The following is a 21,616-nucleotide window of genomic DNA, read 5'->3' as shown; positions in this document are numbered from 1 at the left end:
TTACGAACGAGCTTCTTTGCAGTTTACGCTTACATTTTAATCCTATTAATAACTGCAATCTGTCCTCTATGATTTTACGAACGAGTTTCAACATTTAGACGTAAAACTGCATTCAGACGTAAATCGGCTTTCCTCGCTCAATCATCAGATTTCAGTTCACGTTTACGTCTTGTTTTCAACTGCATACTGCCTTCTGCGAGTATACAAACGAGTTTCAAAGTTTAGACGTAAATCTGCGTCTAGACGTAAAACTGCGTTTAGACGTAAATCTGCGTTTAGACGTAAAACTGCGTTTAGACGTAAAACTGCGTTTAGACGTAAATCTGCGTTTAGACGTAAAACTGCGTTTAGACGTAAATCTGCGTTTAGACGTAAATCTGCGTTTAGACGTAAATCTGCGTTTAGACGTAAATCTGAGTTTAGACGCAAAACTGCGCTTAGACGCAAAACTGCGCTTAGACGCAAAACTGCGCTTAAACGCAATCTGCGCTTAGACGCAAACTGCACTTAGATACAAACTGAGAATTTGCTTTTGCATCATAATAGTTTTTTGAACGAACGCAGCTTTTGGTTTTTAAATTATTGTAAGATTTCCGCTGCACTAATTCACCCCCCCCCTCTTAGTGCTCTCGATCCTAACAATTGGTATCAGAGCGGGGTATTTCTCATTTCGGATTTACACCCGAGAGAAATGACTTTTCAAGAGGGCTGTTCGGTCTTTCATCCACCGTTCTTTAACGGATTGGACTACACTTATTGGAAAACTCGAATGAGAGTTTTCTTAATTTCTCTAAATCTGGATTTATGGAATATCATTGAAAACGGTTTTCAACTTCCCTCCAAACCGATGAACGAATGGTCAGTTTTGGAGAAGAAGAATTTTTCTTTAAACGCAAAGGCTATGAATGCCTTATTTTGCGCATTGGACAAAAATGAGTTCAATCGGATTTCTACGTGTGAAACGGCTTTCGATATTTGGCGCACTCTTGAAATCACGCACGAGGGAACTAGTAGAGTCAAAGACTCGAAAGTTAATATTCTACTGCTTGATTTCGAGCTTTTTCATATGAAACCAAGCGAAACCGTTGTTGACATGTACACCCGTTTTACGGATGTCGTCAATGGTTTAAAATCACTTGGTAAAAGCTTTTCGGATTTTGAACTCGTTAACAAAGTTTTGCGCTCACTTTCTAAAACTTGGGATTCAAAAGTAACTGCTATTCAAGAATCGAAAAACTTGAACCATTTTCCACTTGAAGAACTAATTGGTTCATTGATCACACATGAAATGACGTGCAATGCACGTGAAGAACTTGAGAACCACCTTCCAAAGAACAGGAAGGATTTGGAACTCTGGACAAATGAATGCCACTTGAGCGATGACTCAAGTGATGAGGACAATGATGAACAAACCAACCTTCCAAAGAACAGGAAGGATTTGGGACATAGAACATTTGAAGACCACTCGAGCATAAGCTCAAGTGATGGTGAACTTAAAATGAAACGAAAATTAAAAAGCAAAAAGAATGGAACTACTTGCTTTAAACGCAAGAAGAAGAACAAAAATTGGGATGAATCGAGCTCCTCCGAAGAAGAGAAAGTCAACAAAAGCAAGGCGGCAAACTACGCCTTAACAGCCTACAATGATGAGGTAATCGAAATCCCCCTAATTTACTTCGAAATTACATGATGCTTTTCATGATGCACTTTTCTTTTTCTTTAAATTTTGTTGAAAATTATATTTTTAATAATTTAACAATGAAAATGCAAAAATATGATCATGCTTGTAATCTTGAAAATGATAATGAAAATTGCATGTCTTATGTTAATGCAAGATAGAAATCTAATGATTTTACACCTAGTGAGATTAATCTTATGTGCTTGAGAAGCAAGAATGTATATTTTGATGATTTTCATATTGCTTTTCAATGACGATACATGGCTTTTGTCTGGAAGGCTTGATATTTTTCATTGTCTTTGTTTATTAAATATAATGTATGGTTTTGACATAAGAATAAAGATTTGAGCATGCTATTATAAAGTCAATCATAAATTAAAATTAAAGAAGTTTTAGGCATTTATAAGAATCATTCAAAATTATCTTCAATGAAACCTTGCTTAATGTTGCAATGAAAATATTAAAGTTATACTTGATGATTTCAGATTTGACAAATGCTACACTTTAAATATGAATCATTCTTCAATCAGATTAAATGCTTCAATCATTTTTCTAACTCTAGAGTTCTCGATTTTGGTGAAATACAAGTGATAAATTCATTTATGATATCTTGTAAATCACTTGAATTATGAATGAGTTTTTCTTTTTTATGATGTGTTAAAAGAATCACTTAAAAAGAAAATGTTTTTCCCATTTTATCGAGATTAATGATTTCATGATATTATGTGAATCTCGAAACTAATTTTGATGAAATAGTAATAACGTTATTCATGTTATGAATCTTAAAAATGATAATATGCTTCATGTGATAATATGAATACATGAAACACTTATGATATTCTGTGTATTCATAAAATATTTATCTCATCATCCAATAACTCTTCTTGATATTCCTTATGAGATGAAATGAAATAATGCATGAAATACAAATGAGGAGTTAATGATCATGCATAATAGGATGTAATGAATTCTAGATACCATCGTTTGAATATCTATGATCATGCTGCCAAAATGATGTATCATGAATGCTTGAATATCATGTTTGATATGCTCATGATGATGATTGATTTTTCGGTATCATGCATAAATTTTTTGAAATGTAATGTTAATAAATTTGTGCATTGAAACTATAATGATGCACAAATAAGAATGATTACTTACCTTTGTCATGATTTAGAAATTGATGTAAAGGGTTTTTCCCTTGTTGACAATGACAAAGGGGGAGATAGCTAGCTTGTACAAGTCAAGAAGATGAAAAAACTTGATTGCTAGCTTGCCTATCTCAAGAGGCAAAAATGCTAACTTGCACATCTAGCAAAACTTGACAAATTTGCATATATCAAGAAGCAAGAGTTGCTTTCTTGAACATCTCAAATTTGCTAGCTTGCGGGCCTTAAAATGTACAAATTTTTTGCTAGCTTGTATATGGTAAATCTGCTATCATACTATCATGATGATGAGTATGTCTTATCTTTATGATTGAATTTGAAAAACAATGGCAAAAATACGTCTTAATGATTGAACGTGTTAAAATTATTTTTCGAACCTTCTTGATTGAATGATTGAATCACTTGACTGGCATAATGATTTTACACAATTACATGTTGAAAATTATGTGCTTGAATACAAAACTTCCATGATAACAAGCATGCTTTACCTTCATGATTGTAATTGAATATCTATAGCAAAACCTTGTTCGAATGGAAGAAAGACTCAAATTTCATTTTCGGATTCTCTTGAGTCTAACATATCAAGTTCACTCTCTTCCAAACTTAACAAGCATATGCCATATCAAGTTTAGTTCATATCATTGATTTTTGACATATGTAATTGACTAGCAAATACATCTCTCATACACACATCATGTGAAAAATATTTTTTGAGAAATGGATTTGATGAATATGGATGAAAGTGTTTTTACTTGCAAGGATTTATTTCACATACATAACAACAAGCACTTATGCTTAAAATTTGCTTATATCGTTCTCCGTTTTGTTGATGACAAAGGGGGAGAAATATATGAATTGATGCTATGAACACTGATGCTAGGCTTGCATCATCAAGAGATATATGAATTGATATGATTGCCATATTTGCAATACTTGCATCATTAAGAGATATATGAATTGATGCTATGATTGCCAAACTTGTATTATGCCATGTTTTCATCATGCGTTAAGATATCAAGAACTTGTATCGTAATTTTACGCGTTGATATCCTACCATGTGATGAAATGCTATAATTGATAAACACTTGAAATGTTTGCATTATGATATCAAAAGCCTACATCGCAATTTTTCATGTTGGTATTTGATATTAGCAAACTTGCATGATGATAAAACTTGATATTATGATTTTCATGCAATGAGTTGAACCAATATCACACACACTTGATTGTAGTACTTCTCCTTTTTGTTGATGACAAAGGGGGAGAAGTATGTTGATGACATGACATGTGATGCATAAGTTTATGCATCACTTCATGTTGACGTGTTGCAAGTATCCATGATGAATATTGCAATGACTTGAATTCAGTTTGAATTCAAGGTTCTATCAATATGGCATATTGATAGGGGGAGTTTGTTTAAACTCCGGGAGTTAAGTTTAACTCCGTCATCAAGTGGTTGTCATCATCAAAAAGGGGGAGATTGTTGAATCTCGTATTTTGATGATGAAACTACTTAATATATGTTTATGATTTAATCTGCGTTTTGAGTGACGCAGGATGCTTCGATCAGGATGAGACAATTAAAGCAGGATAATCATGTTGTGCCGAAGGAACATGTCAGAAGATTGGACGTCGGGCCGGTGGATCGGTCGACGTATCGACAGAAGGCTTCGGGCCGTGAACTCGGGCATCAGGCCAAGAAGAGCGGGTATTGTGCCAAGGATATCGGAGTTGCGGAGTCAACTGGCCGATTGGGCAATAGGCTGCACGAGAGGACGATGCGCCGAAGAATCGGACGAAGCGTCGAGGGACCAATGACATGTCGGACAACTTGGTTAATTGCTTAGGATTAATTGTCTCGATTGAAGTTTTGTTTTGTTGTGCAGGATTAACTATGATAACGATGAAGACATAAAGCGAAACAAAGTGTCGGAGTCAAGCGCGAAGGATTTGTTGCGAGTTCGAGAGTTCGACGGAAGTCCGAAGATTCGTTGGGAGTTCGCGGAGCTCGCCGAGAAAGATCGGAGCTTGCCGAAGAAGCTCGTTGGAACTCACTAAGAACAAATCGTGAAGTCTAGGAGCTTGCCGGGAGTCCGCAGAATGGTTTCCGAGAGTTCATCGGAAGACCGCCGGAAGTTTGCCGGAAGCTCGCTAGAAGAAGTCTTGACTTGCGGACTTTGTAAAAGCTTAGAAAATGTCTTTAAATTCATAGTTAGCACGTTAACTAGGGTTAGGATTAGGTGTTAATCCTATAACCCAAGTAGGGGCCAATTAGGCCCAAGTTCGGACTGGTTTGGACCAAGTTTGGAGCCAAACCAAGTGAGCTGGAATAGTGAAGAGGTGCCACCGCCAGGGTTGGAGGTAGCACCGCCCAGGCTATGTCTTCCTGCGAGGTTGGGAGGTGCAACCGCCCCAGCCAGGAGGTGCAACCGCCCCAGCCAAGCGGTGCAACCTCCTCTGCCAAGAGGTAGCACCGCCAGAGCTCAAGTTTCGAGCTCTTCCAGGCGATGCAACCACCGAGCTCAGTCTTCGAGCTCTGGCAGAGAAGTGCATCAGCCTGAGCTCCGTCTCGAGCTCTGCCAGGTGATGCAATCACCGAGCTCAGTCTTCGAGCTCTGGCAGAGAGGTGGATCAGCCTGAGCTCAGCTTGGAGCTCTGCCAGGTGATGCAACCACCGAGCTCAGTTTCGAGCTCTGCCAGGTGATGCAATCACCAAGCTCAGTCTTCGAGCTCTGCCAGGTGATGCAACCATCGAGCTCAGTCTTCGAGCTCTGGCAGAGAGAAGCAATCGCCTGAGCTCAGTCTTCGAGCTCTGCCAGGCGTTGCCACCTCTCCAGTCAAGAGGTGCAACCGCCTGATCCCAGAATTCTGGGATTTGATCGATTTGATCGTTTTGAGCTCGAATTTTGAATTGGGTTGGGGCCTATAAATACCCCACCCATTCAGCACTGAAAAGATATAGACCTACACCGAAATCTTGATCTTTTCTGTGATTCTAAGAGCTCAAAAAGTGTTGTAAAGCCTTTAAGTCTCCTCCTTCTGTTCTTCAAGTTTTCAATTGTAAAGTGAGGAGAGAAAGGTCTGTAAAGGTTGTCTCCTAAGCCTGTCAAAAGGAGAGAAATTGTAAAAGGGCAGTTTGGCCTTCGCCCATTGAAGGAAGGCACCTAGTTGACGTCGGCAACCTCATCGGTGGAGGAAGCCAAAAGTGGAGTAGGTCAAGGCTGACCGAACCACTCTAAATCTCTGGTTTGCGTTTATTTTCGAGCACTTTATCATTACTGCAAACCTCCCTCATCACTACTGCTCTCTGCGCTTTCACGAACAAGTTCTAAGTGCTGTTCTTCCAAATCTGCATTCAAACGTAAATTCGTATTTTCATACATTACAGTTTACGTTTACGTTTGATTCTGCAGAACTGTTTTCCGTGCTTTTACGAACGAGCTTCTTTGCAGTTTACGCTTACATTTTAATCCTATTAATAACTGCAATCTGTCCTCTACGATTTTACGAACGAGTTTCAACATTTAGACGTAAAACTGCATTCAGACGTAAATCGGCTTTCCTCGCTCAATCATCATATTTCAGTTCACGTTTACGTCTTGTTTTCAACTGCATACTGCCTTCTGCGAGTATACAAACGAGTTTCAAAGTTTAGACGTAAATCTGCGTCTAGACGTAAAACTGCGTTTAGACGTAAATCTGCGTTTAGACGTAAAACTGCGTTTAGACGTAAAACTGCGTTTAGACGTAAATCTGCGTTTAGACGTAAAACTGCGTTTAGACGTAAATCTGCATTTAGACGTAAATCTGCATTTAGACGTAAATCTGCGTTTAGACGTAAATCTGAGTTTAGACGCAAAACTGCGCTTAGACGCAAAACTGCGCTTAGACGCAAAACTACGCTTAAACGCAATCTGCGCTTAGACGCAAACTGCACTTAGATACAAACTGAGAATTTGCTTTTGCATCATAATAGTTTTTGAACGAACGCAGCTTTTGGTTTTTAAATTATTGTAAGATTTCCGCTGCACTAATTCACCCCCCCCCTCTTAGTGCTCTCGATCCTAACAATTGGGAGTTCGAGAGTTCGACGGAAGTTCGGACAGTCGTCGGAGGTTCTGCGGGAACAAATCCGAGAAGTCCATGAGCTTGCCAAAGAAGCTCGTCGGAACTCGCCAAGTGGATCGTCGCAAGTCCAGGAGTTTGCCGGAAGTCCGCAGGAGCATCACCGAGGGTTCATCGGATGATCGACGGAAGTTCGCTGGAAGCTCGCCGGAAGAAGCGATTGATGCACCGGAGCAAGTTGCAGTAAATGTCTTAGGAAATTTCGTAGTTAGCACAATGATTAAGTTGGAAATGGGAGGTGATCCTATTAACTTAATCTTGGGGCAATTGGGCCCCTGAAAAACACAAATTGGGCCGAATGGATCAACCCATTCGGACCCTGATTTTTGCCAGGCGGTTGAACCGCCCAAGCCAGGTGGTGGCACCGCCTGGGCTTAGTCTCCGAGCAAGACTGGGCGGTGCAACCACCCCAGCCAAGAGGTGGCACCACCTGGGCTCGGTCTCCGAGCTCTGTCTGAGCGGTGCAACCGCCTCAGTCAGGCGGTGGCACCGCCTGAGCTTGGTCTTCGAGCTCTGGTAGGAGGTGCAACCGCCCCTGACAGAGGTGGCACCACCCAGAGGCTCAGTCTTCGAGCTCTGCCAGGCGGTGCAATCGCCTCAGTCAGGCGGTGCAAACGCCAGATCCTAGAATTCCGGGAATTGACAATTTTGAGCTCCAAATTCAAACTAGGTTGGGGCCTATAAAGACCCCACCCTTTCAGCACTGAAAGGGCACTCAAAACACACCGAAATCCTGATCTTATTATGTGATTCTTAGAGCTCAAAATTGTTGTAAAGGCCAAAAGTTCTTCTCCCTCTTTTCTTCCAAGTTCTGATATTTAAAGAGAGGATAGAAAATTCTGTAAGGGTTGTCTTCTAAGCCCGTCAAAAGAAGTGAAACTATAAAAGGGTGGTTGGCCTTCGCCTATTGAAGGAAGGCCTCTAGTTGACGTCGGTGACCTCGTCGGTGGAGGAAGCCAAAAGTGGAGTAGATCAAGATTGACCGAACCACTCTAAATCTCGGTTTGCATTTACTTTGAGCATCTTATCCTTACTGCAAATCTCCTCAAAAGCTTACTGCTTTCTGTGCATATACGATCGGGTTTCAAGCTTTGCACTTTCCAAATCGGCGTTTAGACGTAAATCAGTTTTATCGTACAATCATCATATTTCAGTTTGCGTTTACGTTTTGATTTCTATCATAACTGCAAACTGCCTTTATATCCTTGCTTTAATTGCATCTTGCTTAATCAAGTGATTTACGAATCAGCATTTAGACATAAATCAATTTTTTCGTACGAATATCATATTTCAGTTTGTGCCTACTATCTGATTTGAACCATAACTGTAATCTGCATTTATATCTTTGCTGCATCTCGCTTAATCAAAAGTTAAAGTGATTTACGAATCAGCTTTCTTACCGAAATCACTTTTATTGAACGAACGCAGTTTTTTTTTTAATCGTAGAAGGTTTTTCGCTGCACTAATTCACCCCCCCCCCTCTTAGTGCTCTTGATCCTAACAATTGGTATCAGAGCCCGATATTTCTCATTTCGGATTTACACACGAGAGAAATGGCTCTTCATGGCTTTCAAGAGGGCTTATCGGTTGTTCGTCCACCGTTGTTTAACGGATTGGACTACACTTATTGGAAAACTCGAATTAGAGTTTTCTTGATTTCTATGAATTTGGATTTTTGGAATATCGTTGAAAATGGTTTTCAACTTCCCTCTAAACCGATGAACGAATGGTCGAATTTGGAGAAGAAGTATTTTTCTTTAAACGCAAAGGCTATGAATGCCTTATTTTGCGCTTTGGACAAAAATGAGTTTAATCGGATTTCTACGTGCGAAACGGCTTTTGACATTTGGCGAACACTTGAAATCACGCACGAGGGAACTAGTAGAGTCAAAGACTCGAAAGTTAACTTTTTATTGCATGATTTTGAGCTTTTTCGAATGCAACCAAGCGAAACTATAGGCGACATGTACACCCGTTTCACGGATGTCGTCAATAGTTTAAGAGCTCTTGGAAAATGTTTTTTGGATTTTGAACTCGTAAACAAGATTTTGCGTTCTCTTTCTAAGAAGTGGGATTCAAAAGTAACTGCAATACAAGAAGCTAAAAACCTAAACAACTTACTACTTGAAGAACTAATTGGTTCGTTGATGACGTATGAAATGGTGCACAATGCACATGATGAACAAAATCACCTTCCAAAGAACATGAAGGATTTGGAACTTCGGACAAATGAATACCACTTGAGCGATGACTTGAGTGATGAGGACAATGATGAACTTGAACTTCGAACACTAAATCTTAATAAGTTTATTAAACAAAAATCTAAAATAGACAATGAACTTCAACGAAGGAAGAGGCCAAAGAAGAGGAATGCAACCAAGGATGAATCAAGAACTTCCAAAGGTGAAATGGCGAATTGGGCTTTGACGGGCTTCGACTACAAGGTAAGTAACTCAACTCTCTTGAATTATTTTGAAATTACTTGAAGTTTTTCATGAGTGCTTAATTTAGATAGTAGGAATAAAAAAAATTTTGTTTTTCAAAAATTATATCATGTTTTTCTTTTTAGCATCTTTGAAGAACTAAAAATTTGATCATGAAAAGTATATTGCTAAGGTTTCATGCATATTATGTTTTGAAATGTTGAATGATGTATGCAACATTATGAATGATAGTTATATGATATGTGATAATGCTTAAGATTAATCCATGCATGTGTATTTTGATGATTTTATGTCATGCATAAGCTTTTGAAGTAAATGTTGATTTGAAACTCTCATTTTAGATTAACATGTTTTTGGTTTAATCATTTTTATTAAGTACTTGAGAAGAACTAAGGATCTTTTACTAGTATGTGGAGGTAGTAGCCTCAAGGTTGAAGGCTACACAGACTCGAGTTTTCAGTTCGATGTCGATGATAGCAAATCAAATTCGGGGTTTGTGTATACCCTGAATGGAGGAGCAGTATGCCAGAAGAGTTCCAAGTGAGATATTACTACTGACTCGACCACAGAGGCATAGTACATTGCTGTAGTAGAGGCAGCAAAGGAGGGAGTTTGGATGAAGAAGTTCATCATAGATCTGGGAGTCATGCCGGGTAGCAAGGAGTCGATTCCTTATATTGCGACAACTATGGGGCGATTGCTTAAATAAGGGAACCTAGGTCTCATCAGAAATGTTCTGAGGAGGTTCCAACTTATTAGAGAGATCATGACCTGAGAAGATGTAGTAGTGGAAAGAGTTCCATCCGAAGATAACATTGCAGATCCACTGACAAAGCCATTATCTCAGATTGTCTTTGAGCGTCATAGGGGTCTGATGGAGATCAGACATATTGGTGATTGGCTTTAGGTAAAGTGAGAGATTGCTAGTCATAGGTGCCCAGCAAGCCAATCACGTGAGTGATAGCATATGTGACTTGACACGAAATCATTTTGCTTATTATATTTTGGCATTTATTACTTTATATTGACTATTACATATATGCATGTAAATATTGTGATGTCCTTGGATCTGTGCAATGGAAATCGAATTGTGATGAGATCACAATAATGAGACCGGTTCATCTTTAAACACATATCCTAAATAATTTCGGTTATAAGTTACTCGAGAGGGACATCGAGATAACCAGACAGACCGGTGTGCTGTATACCCATCTATATGATGGATAAAATTGGTTTCATAGTTGCTCATGTGGGGACACTAGGGATATAGTACAGGTGCTTATTGGAGAATGAGTTCACTAATTAATATGTTTACAAAATGCTGGATGGTTGATGATACCTTATTGTCAGACACCGACTCCGTAGTCCTAGTGGTGTATCTGGTCCTTAGACTTGAGACACCAAGAATTTCCTATATGAGTGATCCATTCTTTGATACTGGAATTATAGGTTTAGATGTCTCAGATCTTGTACAACCGGTCATTGGGAGTGGTAGTCAACCTTACGAGGGCTACTGAGTGTCGATAGAGGATCATCCACTCTCAGTGTCATGAGAGGAATATCCCATGTGTTCTTGCTTAAACAAATCCCTGGATAGGGTTATTCGGATTGAGAGAACAAGAGTTCTCCGGGAGAATTCGATTAGAGTGAGACTCGAGTAGAAACCGTATGGGTTTGACAACACCATGCCCGTTATACGGTTTCTAGGATACTAGATGGATGAGAGACTATAGGTACATGGTAACTGAGAACAAACAGATCTAATGGATTAGATTCCCCTGTATCGTTTGGAGACTGCGGCATAGTGGCCTAGTACGTCCGTAGTCGATGATTCGAGTGAATTATTATGGAGATAATAATTCACTAAGCTAGAAGGAGTTTTAACAATTATGACTCACGACCAGCTCAATATTGGGCCTAAAGGGTCACACATATATGGTAGGCACTACGATGAGTAGAGGTACGGATATGAGATATCCATTGGAGCCCCCGTCTTATTGGATATCCAATAAGCCCTTGAATTATTGGGTCATATGTATGAGATCCAATAAGTGCCTATAAGAGATGATTGGATAGAGATCCACTAATCTAAGAGGCTTGGGTAGTTGGATGCAGATCCAATACCCAATAGGGGAGGATCCATTAGGGTTTGACAAGGGACCTCTATAAATAGGAGGGATTCAGTGGTTCATAGGCTAGAGCTTTTGCTTGCCTCTCCTATTCTCCTCCCCCTCTCCACCTCAGAGCAGGCCTAGAGTTTTGAGGAGTGTCGTGGCAGCCCTACTGTGTGGATCACTATTAGAGAGGAGGGCACTTGACCTCCTTCACTCTCTCCTAGTGATCTACAAGGAAATAGGGATATATAATCTCCCTAGGTAACATAGTCTATTCTATACGTAGTTTTAAGTTTCACAAATTTTTGCGCACCAATCTTTGCACAACGATGAACATCTCTTTAGGAATAGAGGATTTTGTTTTCTGTTCTTCCGCTACGCATGTGATGTCACCCCCAAAGATTTACCAACACCAAAAACCTAGTTGGGCCTTGAATCTGACCAAAACTAGTCCAATGATGGGCCCAATTGGCCCTTAATAGGGTTAATGGGATTATCTCCCAAACGTAATACTAATTATATGCTAACTATGATTTTTAAGGCATACACTAAACAAAACAAGCCCGATAAGTCTAGTTTTCTTCTAGCAAGCTTCTAGTGATCTTCTAGTGGACTTCTGATGATCTCTCAGCAATCTTCCAACAGACTTGTGGCAAGCTCCTAGATTTCATGATGGTCTTCTTGGCGAGTTCCAACGAGCTTCTTCTCGCTCAATTCCGATAGCATTTTCGATGAACTCTCGAACTCCCAATGAAATCTCGATCTTGACTCTAGCACTTTGTTTTTCTTTATATCTTGATCGCTATTATAGTTAATCCTGTATACTTTTCTCAATATATAAATTTGATTAAGTAATTTATCAATTAATTTCATCATCAAAATCCAAGATTCAATAATCTTCCCATTTTTTATGATGATAATCAATTGATGATGGAGTTAACCTTAACTCCCCCTATCTATATGTTAAACTTGTGAAAAGACACTCTTGAATTCAAGGCATATGAATTCAAGTATCAAACCGATAAGTTATATGCATTTAAACTTATCGATATGCACATCATGATACTAATCATGATTTACCATATCAAAATATGATACCACGTATTTATCATAATACAAATGATGTTAAGACATGACATCCATTTTTAAGTCCAATATATAATAATGATAGACAATAATCATTTCCAAGTATGATACAAATTTCAAATATGAAATTTAGCAAGATTCAAATTTCAAAGATGATAATTCATCAATCTGAGAAATGATATTAATTGTAAGTAGGAAATTAAGCTAATGATACTTTATCATAATGATAGACATTTATCAAGCATTCAAGAAACATTCCAAGTATCTACGATACATATGATGCATATGAAATGCATTTTGATATGTTTCAAGTATTTGCGATATGTTGTGATATATTTGACGATTCCAATCATATTTCAAGCATTTGCAAAATATTCAAGCATTTACGATAAGATACATTTTACACATTATTTCAAACATTCATAATACCAATTTGTCATCAATTTGCTATATTTCTCCCCCTTTGTCATCAACAAAAAAGAAAACCATTCAATAATACAAGTGTGTTAAAAAAAATTCACGCAAGTTCCACACCAATTTATCTAAGCCAAAAAGGAAGATAAGCAAAAACTTTGCATGATAACTACTTTTGGTTTTCAAAATGGATAAGCTAACATTTTTTACTTTAGATGTGCAAAAGCTTTTTGGTTCTTCTTGAGATGTGCAAGTTTCTTTGTTCCTTTGTCATAAAAATATAAGAAGAAGAGTAAGGGAGGAATTCATCAAGAACCAAATTCATGAAATGATTTGGACCAAGTCAAATTCAAAGCTGAAAAATATATTTCATTACAAAGATCATTAATGTCGATAGTGTATACATTGTTTTGTTTTAGAGCAATCATAGATTTGTTTTTATATAGTTTTTCAATAATGCAAGCATTGGATTCAAATGTAATGATGTTTCTTTTATCATACAATTGACTAATGCTCAAAAGGTTATGCTTTAATCCATCAACTAACAATACATCTTCAATAGAAAATGTGGATTTATTACCTATGGTTCCTTTGCCAATGATTTTACCCTTGTTGTTGTCTCCGAAAGTGACATATCATTCGTCTATGTTAGTGAGCTTAGAGAATTGAGATAGATCTCCGGTCATAAGTCTTGAGCATCCACTATCAATATACCATCTTTTGCTCCTAGCTTGTGATGGTATACATTTCTACAAAAAAGATGATTTTTAGGTACCCATTTGACCTTGGGTGCCTAAAAAATCTATCGTTTTAACTTATCATTTTGCATGGAGTTCTTTATGGTTCCTTTAGGAACCCAAATCAATTTGTGTGGACTGCATTTCTTAAATGGACAATGATAAGCTACATGCCCAAATTTGTAACAAAAGTTACATTTGTTTTGGGGTGAAACATGCAAAGTAGGACCTTTAACAAAGGTGGTTGGATTTTGGTGAGAGCTACTCACAAATCCGATTCTACCTTTTCTATAAATGTGACCCTTGTTGGCAAAGATCATGTTCAAGGACTTGCTACCAACCTCAAACTTTTCTAAGATTTTTTTAAGAAGCAAGTTTTCCTTTTGAAGTATTTCTTATTCATCACATTTCGTATATGGAGCTAAACTATCATTGTTCTCAACTTTTAATCTATTGTAATCACTAACAAGAGAATCATGCTCCTTTTTTAACAATTTATATTTTTTACTAATTGATTTATATTTATCAAATAAATCATGAAAAGTATTTAATAGTTCATCGAAGGATAAATTTGCATCAAATGAACTTGTTATCTCATCTCCAATGGCCATTAGTGCATAGTGAGCAACTTGTTCAGTGTTGGTAGGCTCCTCTTCTTCGGATGCACTTGAGTCGTCCCATGTTGCTTTAAGGGCCTTCATCTTTGGTGGCCTCTTCTTGGCTAGGGGACATTCACCCTTATAATATCCCGGCTTCTTACATTCGTAGTATATTACTTGATCTTTCTTATGTTCAAATTTATTTTTAGTATCATTTTTAAATTTATTCCTTTTTATGAATTTTTTAAATTTCCTTGTTAAGAGTGCCAAGTCTTCGTCAAGGTCCTCATCACTTGAGTTTTATTTCAAGTGGTCTTCTTGGGTTTTAGTATCATATTCTTCCTGTTCTTTGGAAGGGTGTCCTCAAGCTCTTCATGAGCTTTACAAGTCATCTCATAGGTCATTAGTGATCCAATTAGTAATTTGAGAGAAAAATTATTTAGGTCTTTGGTCTCTTGAATGATCGTGACTTTAGGGTCTCAACTCTTTGGAAGGGATCTTAAAATTTTATTAACAAGTTCAAAATCTGAGAAACCTTTACCAAGTCCTTTTAGACCATTGACGACATCCGTAAATCGGGTGTACATGTCTCCAATGGTCTCACTCGGTTTCATTCGAAACAACTCATAAGTATGCACTAAAAGATTAATTTTTGACTCTTTCACTCTATTAGTGCCTTCATAAGTAACTTCGAGTATGTGCTAAATATCAAAAGTAATTTCACAAATGGACACACGATTAAACTCGTTTTTATCTAAGGCACAAAACAAGACATTCATAGCCTTTACGTTTAAAGCGAAGTCTTTTTCTCCAACTCATTTGAATCGTTCATTAGAAGATAAGACTTTTGAAACCCATTTTCTATAATATTCCATAATTCAAAATCTATTGAAATTAGGATGATCCTTATTCTAGTCTTCCAATATGTGTAATCCGTCCCATTGAACATGGGTGGACATGTAATTGAGTGACTCTCTTGGTTGTCGGCAAATACCATCTCTCTTGGGTTTCAAACCAAATGAGAGTGACTTCGCTCTGATACCAATTGTTAGGATTAAGAGCGGCACTAAAAAGGGGGAGTGAATTAGTATGGTGGAAAAATTATTCGTTTCAAAAGTCTTTATTTCAATTAAACTCGATTCCGACGAAAATCGGTTCATAAAGATTTTAACTCGAAAGCGTATTGGAGCGAAGAGAAGGCAGTAAGAAGATAAAGTAGCTTGTAAGAAAAGTAAATTGCTCAAGACAAAATGCAAACCAGAATTTAGAGTGGTTCGATCGTTGTGACCTACATCCACTTTTGAATTCCTCCTCCGTCGAGGTCACCGGCGTCTACTAATGGCCTTCCTTCAATAGGCAAAGACCAACCACCTTTTACAGCTCTTTCTCCTTTTACCGGGTTTAGGAGATAACCCTTACAAGTCTCACTCCTCTTTCTTAAATGGTTACAAATCTAAGAGAGGGAGGAGGAGGACACTTCTCACTTTTACAACACTTTTGACACCCCAAACACTTAGAATTTTTCACACTATCAATTGCACTTTGTTACCCTTTCATGCAAAAAAGTGTGGGGTATTATTTATAGGCCCCAATGGCTTCTAAATTGGAGCCAAAAAGTGTCACTTCCCCGGATTTTGGGGTATTGGAGATACCACTACCATTATTGGGCGGTACTATCGCTTGTAGACTAACGCTGGATGGTACCACCACTCAGTTTGGGTGGTATGATCGCTTGACAAAGCTCGGAGACCGAGCTCTAGTGGTATGGCTTCCTGATAGCATTAACTATCGGTGGTACCACCACCTAGAACACATAGGAGACCGAGTCCCAAGTGGTGCCACCACCGGCCCTAGCGATGCCATCGTCGACCATGATTTCAGATGCTGAATGGGCTATTCAATCCAGCCTAAATCAGCCTTGTTAAGGGCCTAGTTGGCCCCTATATGAGTTAATGGGATTACCTCTCAATCCTAACTCAACTAATGTACTAACTACAATTAAGGCAAGCGATTAGTCCGGTATGTCGATTTCTCTCGGCGATCTTCTGACGAACTTCTCGATGAGTCTTTTGGCGCACTTCCGGCGAACTCTCGACGAACTCTCGATGATCTTCCAACGAGCTCTCGGTGATCTTCCAACGAGCTTCTGGCAATGAACTCTCTGCGATCTTCCAATGAACTCTCGACAATCTTCATGCGAGCTCTTGGTACATCGTTCGAATCTTTGATTCCGACTCATCATTTGCTTTATGTCTTATTGCTATCGTAGTTTATCTTGCACACTTATCTCAACACATATATTAGGTCAAATAATTTATCAATTGATTTCATCATCAAAATTTGAGATTCAATACGAACTTTCGACGAGCTTTCACTGCATCGTCCGATCCTTCGGTCTATCCCCTGATTCATCTAGCCCGATGCCCGATCATTGACTCCGGCGCAACTTTGATTCTTCTTTAATCATTTTGCCTTTCTCATAATTATAGTTAGTCCTACATCACTTATCTCAACACATGGATTAGATCATTAATTTACTAATTGATTTCATCATCAAAATCCGAGATTCAACACCCTTGCCATGTGGATCACCACAAGAGAGGAGGATGGTTCACCTCTTTCATCCTTTCCCAGAGATCTGTAGGTTTTCAAGGATATACGATATCTCTAGGTAACATATCTTTCTTATATGCGTAGTTTTCGATTTTACGGGTTTTTGCATAATAATCTTCGCACGATGATGAAACCTTCTTTTTCTGTGGGAAATTATGGGATTTTATTTTTTTTCCTCCATTATGCATGTGATGTTACCCCAAATTTTTCAACAATGGGTTGGTCGTTCCTTTGAATGCTAATCTCGGATATCCGATTCTCTAAGTGACTTCTTTCCCTCCATCTCTATGTATATTTCCCTCAAACGATCGTGCATGTTGGTTGCCCTTAACATAGCTCTGCTAGGTCCCTCACATTTGCATGCAAAGTATTTCTAAGTATACTTTTCTCAATCTAATACCATATGTTATAAACTTAGCTGATTTTGCTTAAGTTGTGTAGCACCCTTTCATGTCTATCGACAAAGGGTTAACCTCCTTAAAACATCTTATGGTCCCATAAGAACCTGTAAAAGAGAAGATGAGTTAGAGAAATTATTTAACTTAGGATTCCATAAGTAAACATTCCAATAAATACTTGATAGGTAATATAAATTATAAACATAGAAATCGTAAGCTCTAAACATTCATGCGACAAAGGGTCCAAGGTGGTTTATTATAGTCAAAAATCCCTAAAAGTGCCCACATGACACTATTACAAAATAAAACAACAAACTAACCTTAGACAATACCCCCAAAGCCTATCTAGCTATGTGCTAGCTAACCCATGGTGTTGTACTAGCTAACACTCTATATTATTCTTTGGAGCTAGAAAATCCTCAAAATGACTATATTGATGATATATTTTTGGATAGTTTTGTCTCTACATGACGACTATATACAACCTGTATTTACAAGACTAAAAAAATCACAAAAGCCAACTAAAATAAGATTGTCAAACCTATACAAGTCCTCTACTTGCTATGCAAAATATTAACTAAATTGAAAGATACAAACATATACAAGCATTATATTGAACATTTTTTTGTACAAATTTAACCATGATAACATGCTATCAACATAGACTATATGCACTCCCGAAGCAATAGACAAGGGTGAGAGCATGACAATATCGATTTACGAAGCCAAGGGTGAGGATGATGAGATGCATTACTGCAGAAAAATAAGGGCACCATAAAAGAAAAAAAACATAAAAATATCATCTTATATATTCATAAAAAGAAAAAGTTTTTAGAAAATCATCTTATATATTCATAAAAATATCTTAAAATCACATATTTGCACGATATATGTGAATCATAAAAATATCTTAAAATCTCAACGTAAATGTGTCAAATATGGAGAATGTTTCTTTTGGTAACTCATTTATTCTGTTCTATATTACAGTAGATAATGATTGATATAACATGAAATTATTAATTTGTAGTAATTGAAAGTATTTCAAGAAAATGTTAAAAGATTCGGCCATTTCGGGTCGGGTTATCGGGCTCGATCAACATCTTCCGCTCCGTCGAGCAAACGAAGCTGGAAGCGCAGTCGACAGATTTGTAGCGCCCCGACTTTTCGGGTCGGGTTAACGGGTTCAATCAACATCATCCGCTCCGTTGAGCAAGCGGAGTTCAAAGTTTTCTCGAACTATTTGTAGCCACACGTTGCTGCCTTTGGTGTAGAAGATAGCGTACGGGGTCGGCTTTCGATCCCTCTCCCGCGTTCAGCCATGGCCGCGGCGTGTTGCTCCTCCTCCTTCACCCGTCCTTTCTCCGTCGCTTGCTCCTCCTCCTCACCAGCAGGTACTACTCCAATTCATCCCTTCTTCTTCTTTGCCTTCTCTCGACTATTCTTACGATCGATCTTTTGATACAGAGAAAGAGACCTCCAAGCTGAGGGACGACTGGCGGAAGCGCTCCAAACCCATTCGTCCCGGCGGCGTGTACCCCGCGAAAGACCACTGCAGGTCTCTCTTCCCTCTTCTCTCTTCAGTTCTCTTTACTACCTCGTAATCGATTTCATTTCTTGATCGGGTTCTATCCGTCGTTGATGTCGATTTGGGCAGCCGTTGCGGGCTCTGCGATACCTACTACATTGCCCATGTGAAGGATGCGTGTGCGTTCTTAGGCGACGGCATGTCCAGGATTGAGGTGATCGGCTTCCATTTTTTCTCTTCCACCGCTTTGAATGACCTCAAAATTAGCAGTTCGTTGTTGGGGATAAATATTCTTGGCTTATTTCCCCACTTCGGATGATCGTGTCTCCATCGAAGGAGTTTCAATTAGATTCTGTGGTTAGAGGGCTGCAAGAATTCAATAATTATTAGTAATTTCCATGTTCTGCTTTTAATTTTGTTTTCATGATACCAAAATCTCCATTATCCATCAACATAAATTCTACCTAGTGTTAAGCGGTATTTTGTGAATGCACAAAACTTCCCATAGGAGAGTCAGGTTCAGATGTTCACATTCTCAATAAGAAGGATTTAGGTCGATCCCTTACTCGGATGCTACTCTAAGAGATCATGCATCTACAGTAATCCATAGGTGTGATTTCACCATTGTGGAGGGTTTGGCGGCAATGGAGCTGTCCCCTCTAGTGTTGCTTGCTCGTTGTTATAAGGAAAGGTATTCCAACCTTGTAATCTTATGTTTTTGTTACTGAATTTTGATGTCTTCTGTGTCCTTGGACATAACCCACATGCGGATGAACAATGTGAATGTCTTGTATGATTTGGTTGTTATTGGTTTCAGTATCTCTTGTTTTCATTTTGTCTTTATACATGCAAAACTTGGGTTTGCTTATTACTGGATCCGGTTATTCAAATATTTGAGTGATTTGACTTCTAGCATAGTGACTTCGCTCATATAATCATGATTGAAAGTTGCCTTGTTTGCTGGTTTGGAAATGCTTGCTACCACTGTAGCAAGTGGAAGCCTTAGTTTATCATATACAGTCTTTGAGTTTGCTATGACAAGTTTGTTTTGGGGCTTGCAAGTGAGTATTCTGAGCCAAGAGCAAAGTTGAGAAATTAGATAGAACCCAACTGATGAAATAGTTCTCTTCATGAACTTAAGAGAGTATTTATTTTCTTCTCACAAGCATTTCCATCTGGAAGGAAATATTTTTTAGTTTCCTTTTAATAAATTTTACAAAGAGAGGAACTGTAAACTCCATGGAGATACTTTTTAGCTTCTAATGCATCAAAAGAGATTCAATTTATGTTTCCATCTATCTGTTTTTCTTGGTCATATTTTCTTGTAATTTTTCAATCTGTTAAAGGTCTGAAGAAAGGAATCTTAAATAGATTTTCTGATGATAATTTGTCAGTTTGTTAAGGTATGAAGAAATGAAACTTAATTGGATTTGCTAATGCACTATGTCTCAACTAGCTGATCAAGCCTGATTCATCAATAGTCATCTCCTAAACAATGACCGGAGTTCATAGATCATGTTGAAATAGCTGTAGATGTGTAATAATGTCATTCAATACTCTGAATGAAGTATAAAATGAAGCAGGAATTTGCTAGAATTGGTTGATATTCCTTAAAATTTTCATCACTTAGCTGATTGATGTGATTTGTAAATTGAAAAAAGAAACTTGCTGCTTATATAGGATCACCACTCTCATTAAATTATATTCTTGGAGCATAAATGTTTAGTGAGGTATTTGTTGAGAATATTTTTGGGAAAAAAGATTGACATTGACACATATTTTCAGTTTATAATTTTGTGTAAAAACATAAGATACCTTTAATACGAATATACAGATTCTTTTTCCTGCATCGCTTTTGCTTATGAGCAGTGTTAAGGGGCTGGAGGCCTCAAAGAGATGGATTTTGGATGATATGCTCCTCTTCAATTGAAGCTTTATTTTTTTTCCTTTTTATTTTGCTAAAACTGGCTTATAATTGAATAGTGATATTATCTCGCGAAATTTGTGGTGTCTGAATCATTGGTTGACCTTCCTTTTTATCAGAATACATATTGGACAAGAGACAAAAATAAACATGATTGTAGTGATTAAAGTGCATCATTGCTCAGATTTCTGATGCACTGTGGACTAATTTTATGAATAAAGGTTTCCTGCATCAGGTTTTGGAACCAACAGTACATGGACGAGCCAGAACAGTGGAATTTGATGAGATCTACTTTGGCGTTCATGAGCAATTATTGTATGCTAAGAAGATAAAACCTGTAGAAGGTACTGTTGCATGTCCAGTATTTCTAGTAGATATAACAAAGCAGTGTTTTCTTCTTATCATATCTTTTATTACATATATCCTACTATCATGCTAATTCAACTTGTCATTTGCATAATTCTGCAGTTCCATTTCACACAAGTGACATGTTAATATTCATAATGACTAACTGTTTCTATATATACTTATTTGACTTGGTTATTGATTAGACTAAATCTGCTCTTTATTGGTTTGATATTAGTTGCTATTGTACTTCATGCTAGGAACATAAAAAGTAAAATTATCTGGTGATCTCTCAGTTAACTCAATATTTTGAAAGAATGATACTGGTTTCTGATAATTTACATCTAGTTGCCTTCAGGTTGTAATGTGAGTATATAACTGTAGTGACTCCTTTTTTCTCCACACTTGAAGGGTCCATATTTGTTTGTATGCACCCTAATTAATT

At 37.9% G+C, this 21,616-nt stretch overlaps 1 protein-coding gene across 3 annotated transcripts in view; it reads left to right on the top strand.

Moving 5' to 3' along the window:
• The first annotated feature begins 18,633 nt into the window (after positions 1 to 18,633).
• Positions 18,634 to 21,616, top strand: part of LOC103973012 (7-hydroxymethyl chlorophyll a reductase, chloroplastic) — a 35,089-nt gene continuing 32,106 nt past the window's right edge. For all 3 annotated transcript variants that reach the window (XM_065148946.1, XM_009387470.3, XM_018821246.2), the window contains exons 1-4: positions 18,634 to 18,768; positions 18,842 to 18,932; positions 19,032 to 19,116; positions 21,062 to 21,170. In XM_065148946.1, coding sequence (XP_065005018.1) covers positions 18,696 to 18,768; positions 18,842 to 18,932; positions 19,032 to 19,116; positions 21,062 to 21,170 — 358 coding nt within the window. In that variant the 5' untranslated portion in view covers positions 18,634 to 18,695. The remainder of the gene's footprint in view (positions 18,769 to 18,841; positions 18,933 to 19,031; positions 19,117 to 21,061; positions 21,171 to 21,616) is intronic.

The sequence above is a fragment of the Musa acuminata genome, chromosome BXJ3-4, assembly GCF_036884655.1.
Source record: "Musa acuminata AAA Group cultivar baxijiao chromosome BXJ3-4, Cavendish_Baxijiao_AAA, whole genome shotgun sequence".
NCBI lineage: Eukaryota > Viridiplantae > Streptophyta > Magnoliopsida > Zingiberales > Musaceae > Musa > Musa acuminata.
Note: the sequence above shows the minus strand (reverse complement) of the source record. Positions and strands in the feature narration are given on the sequence as shown.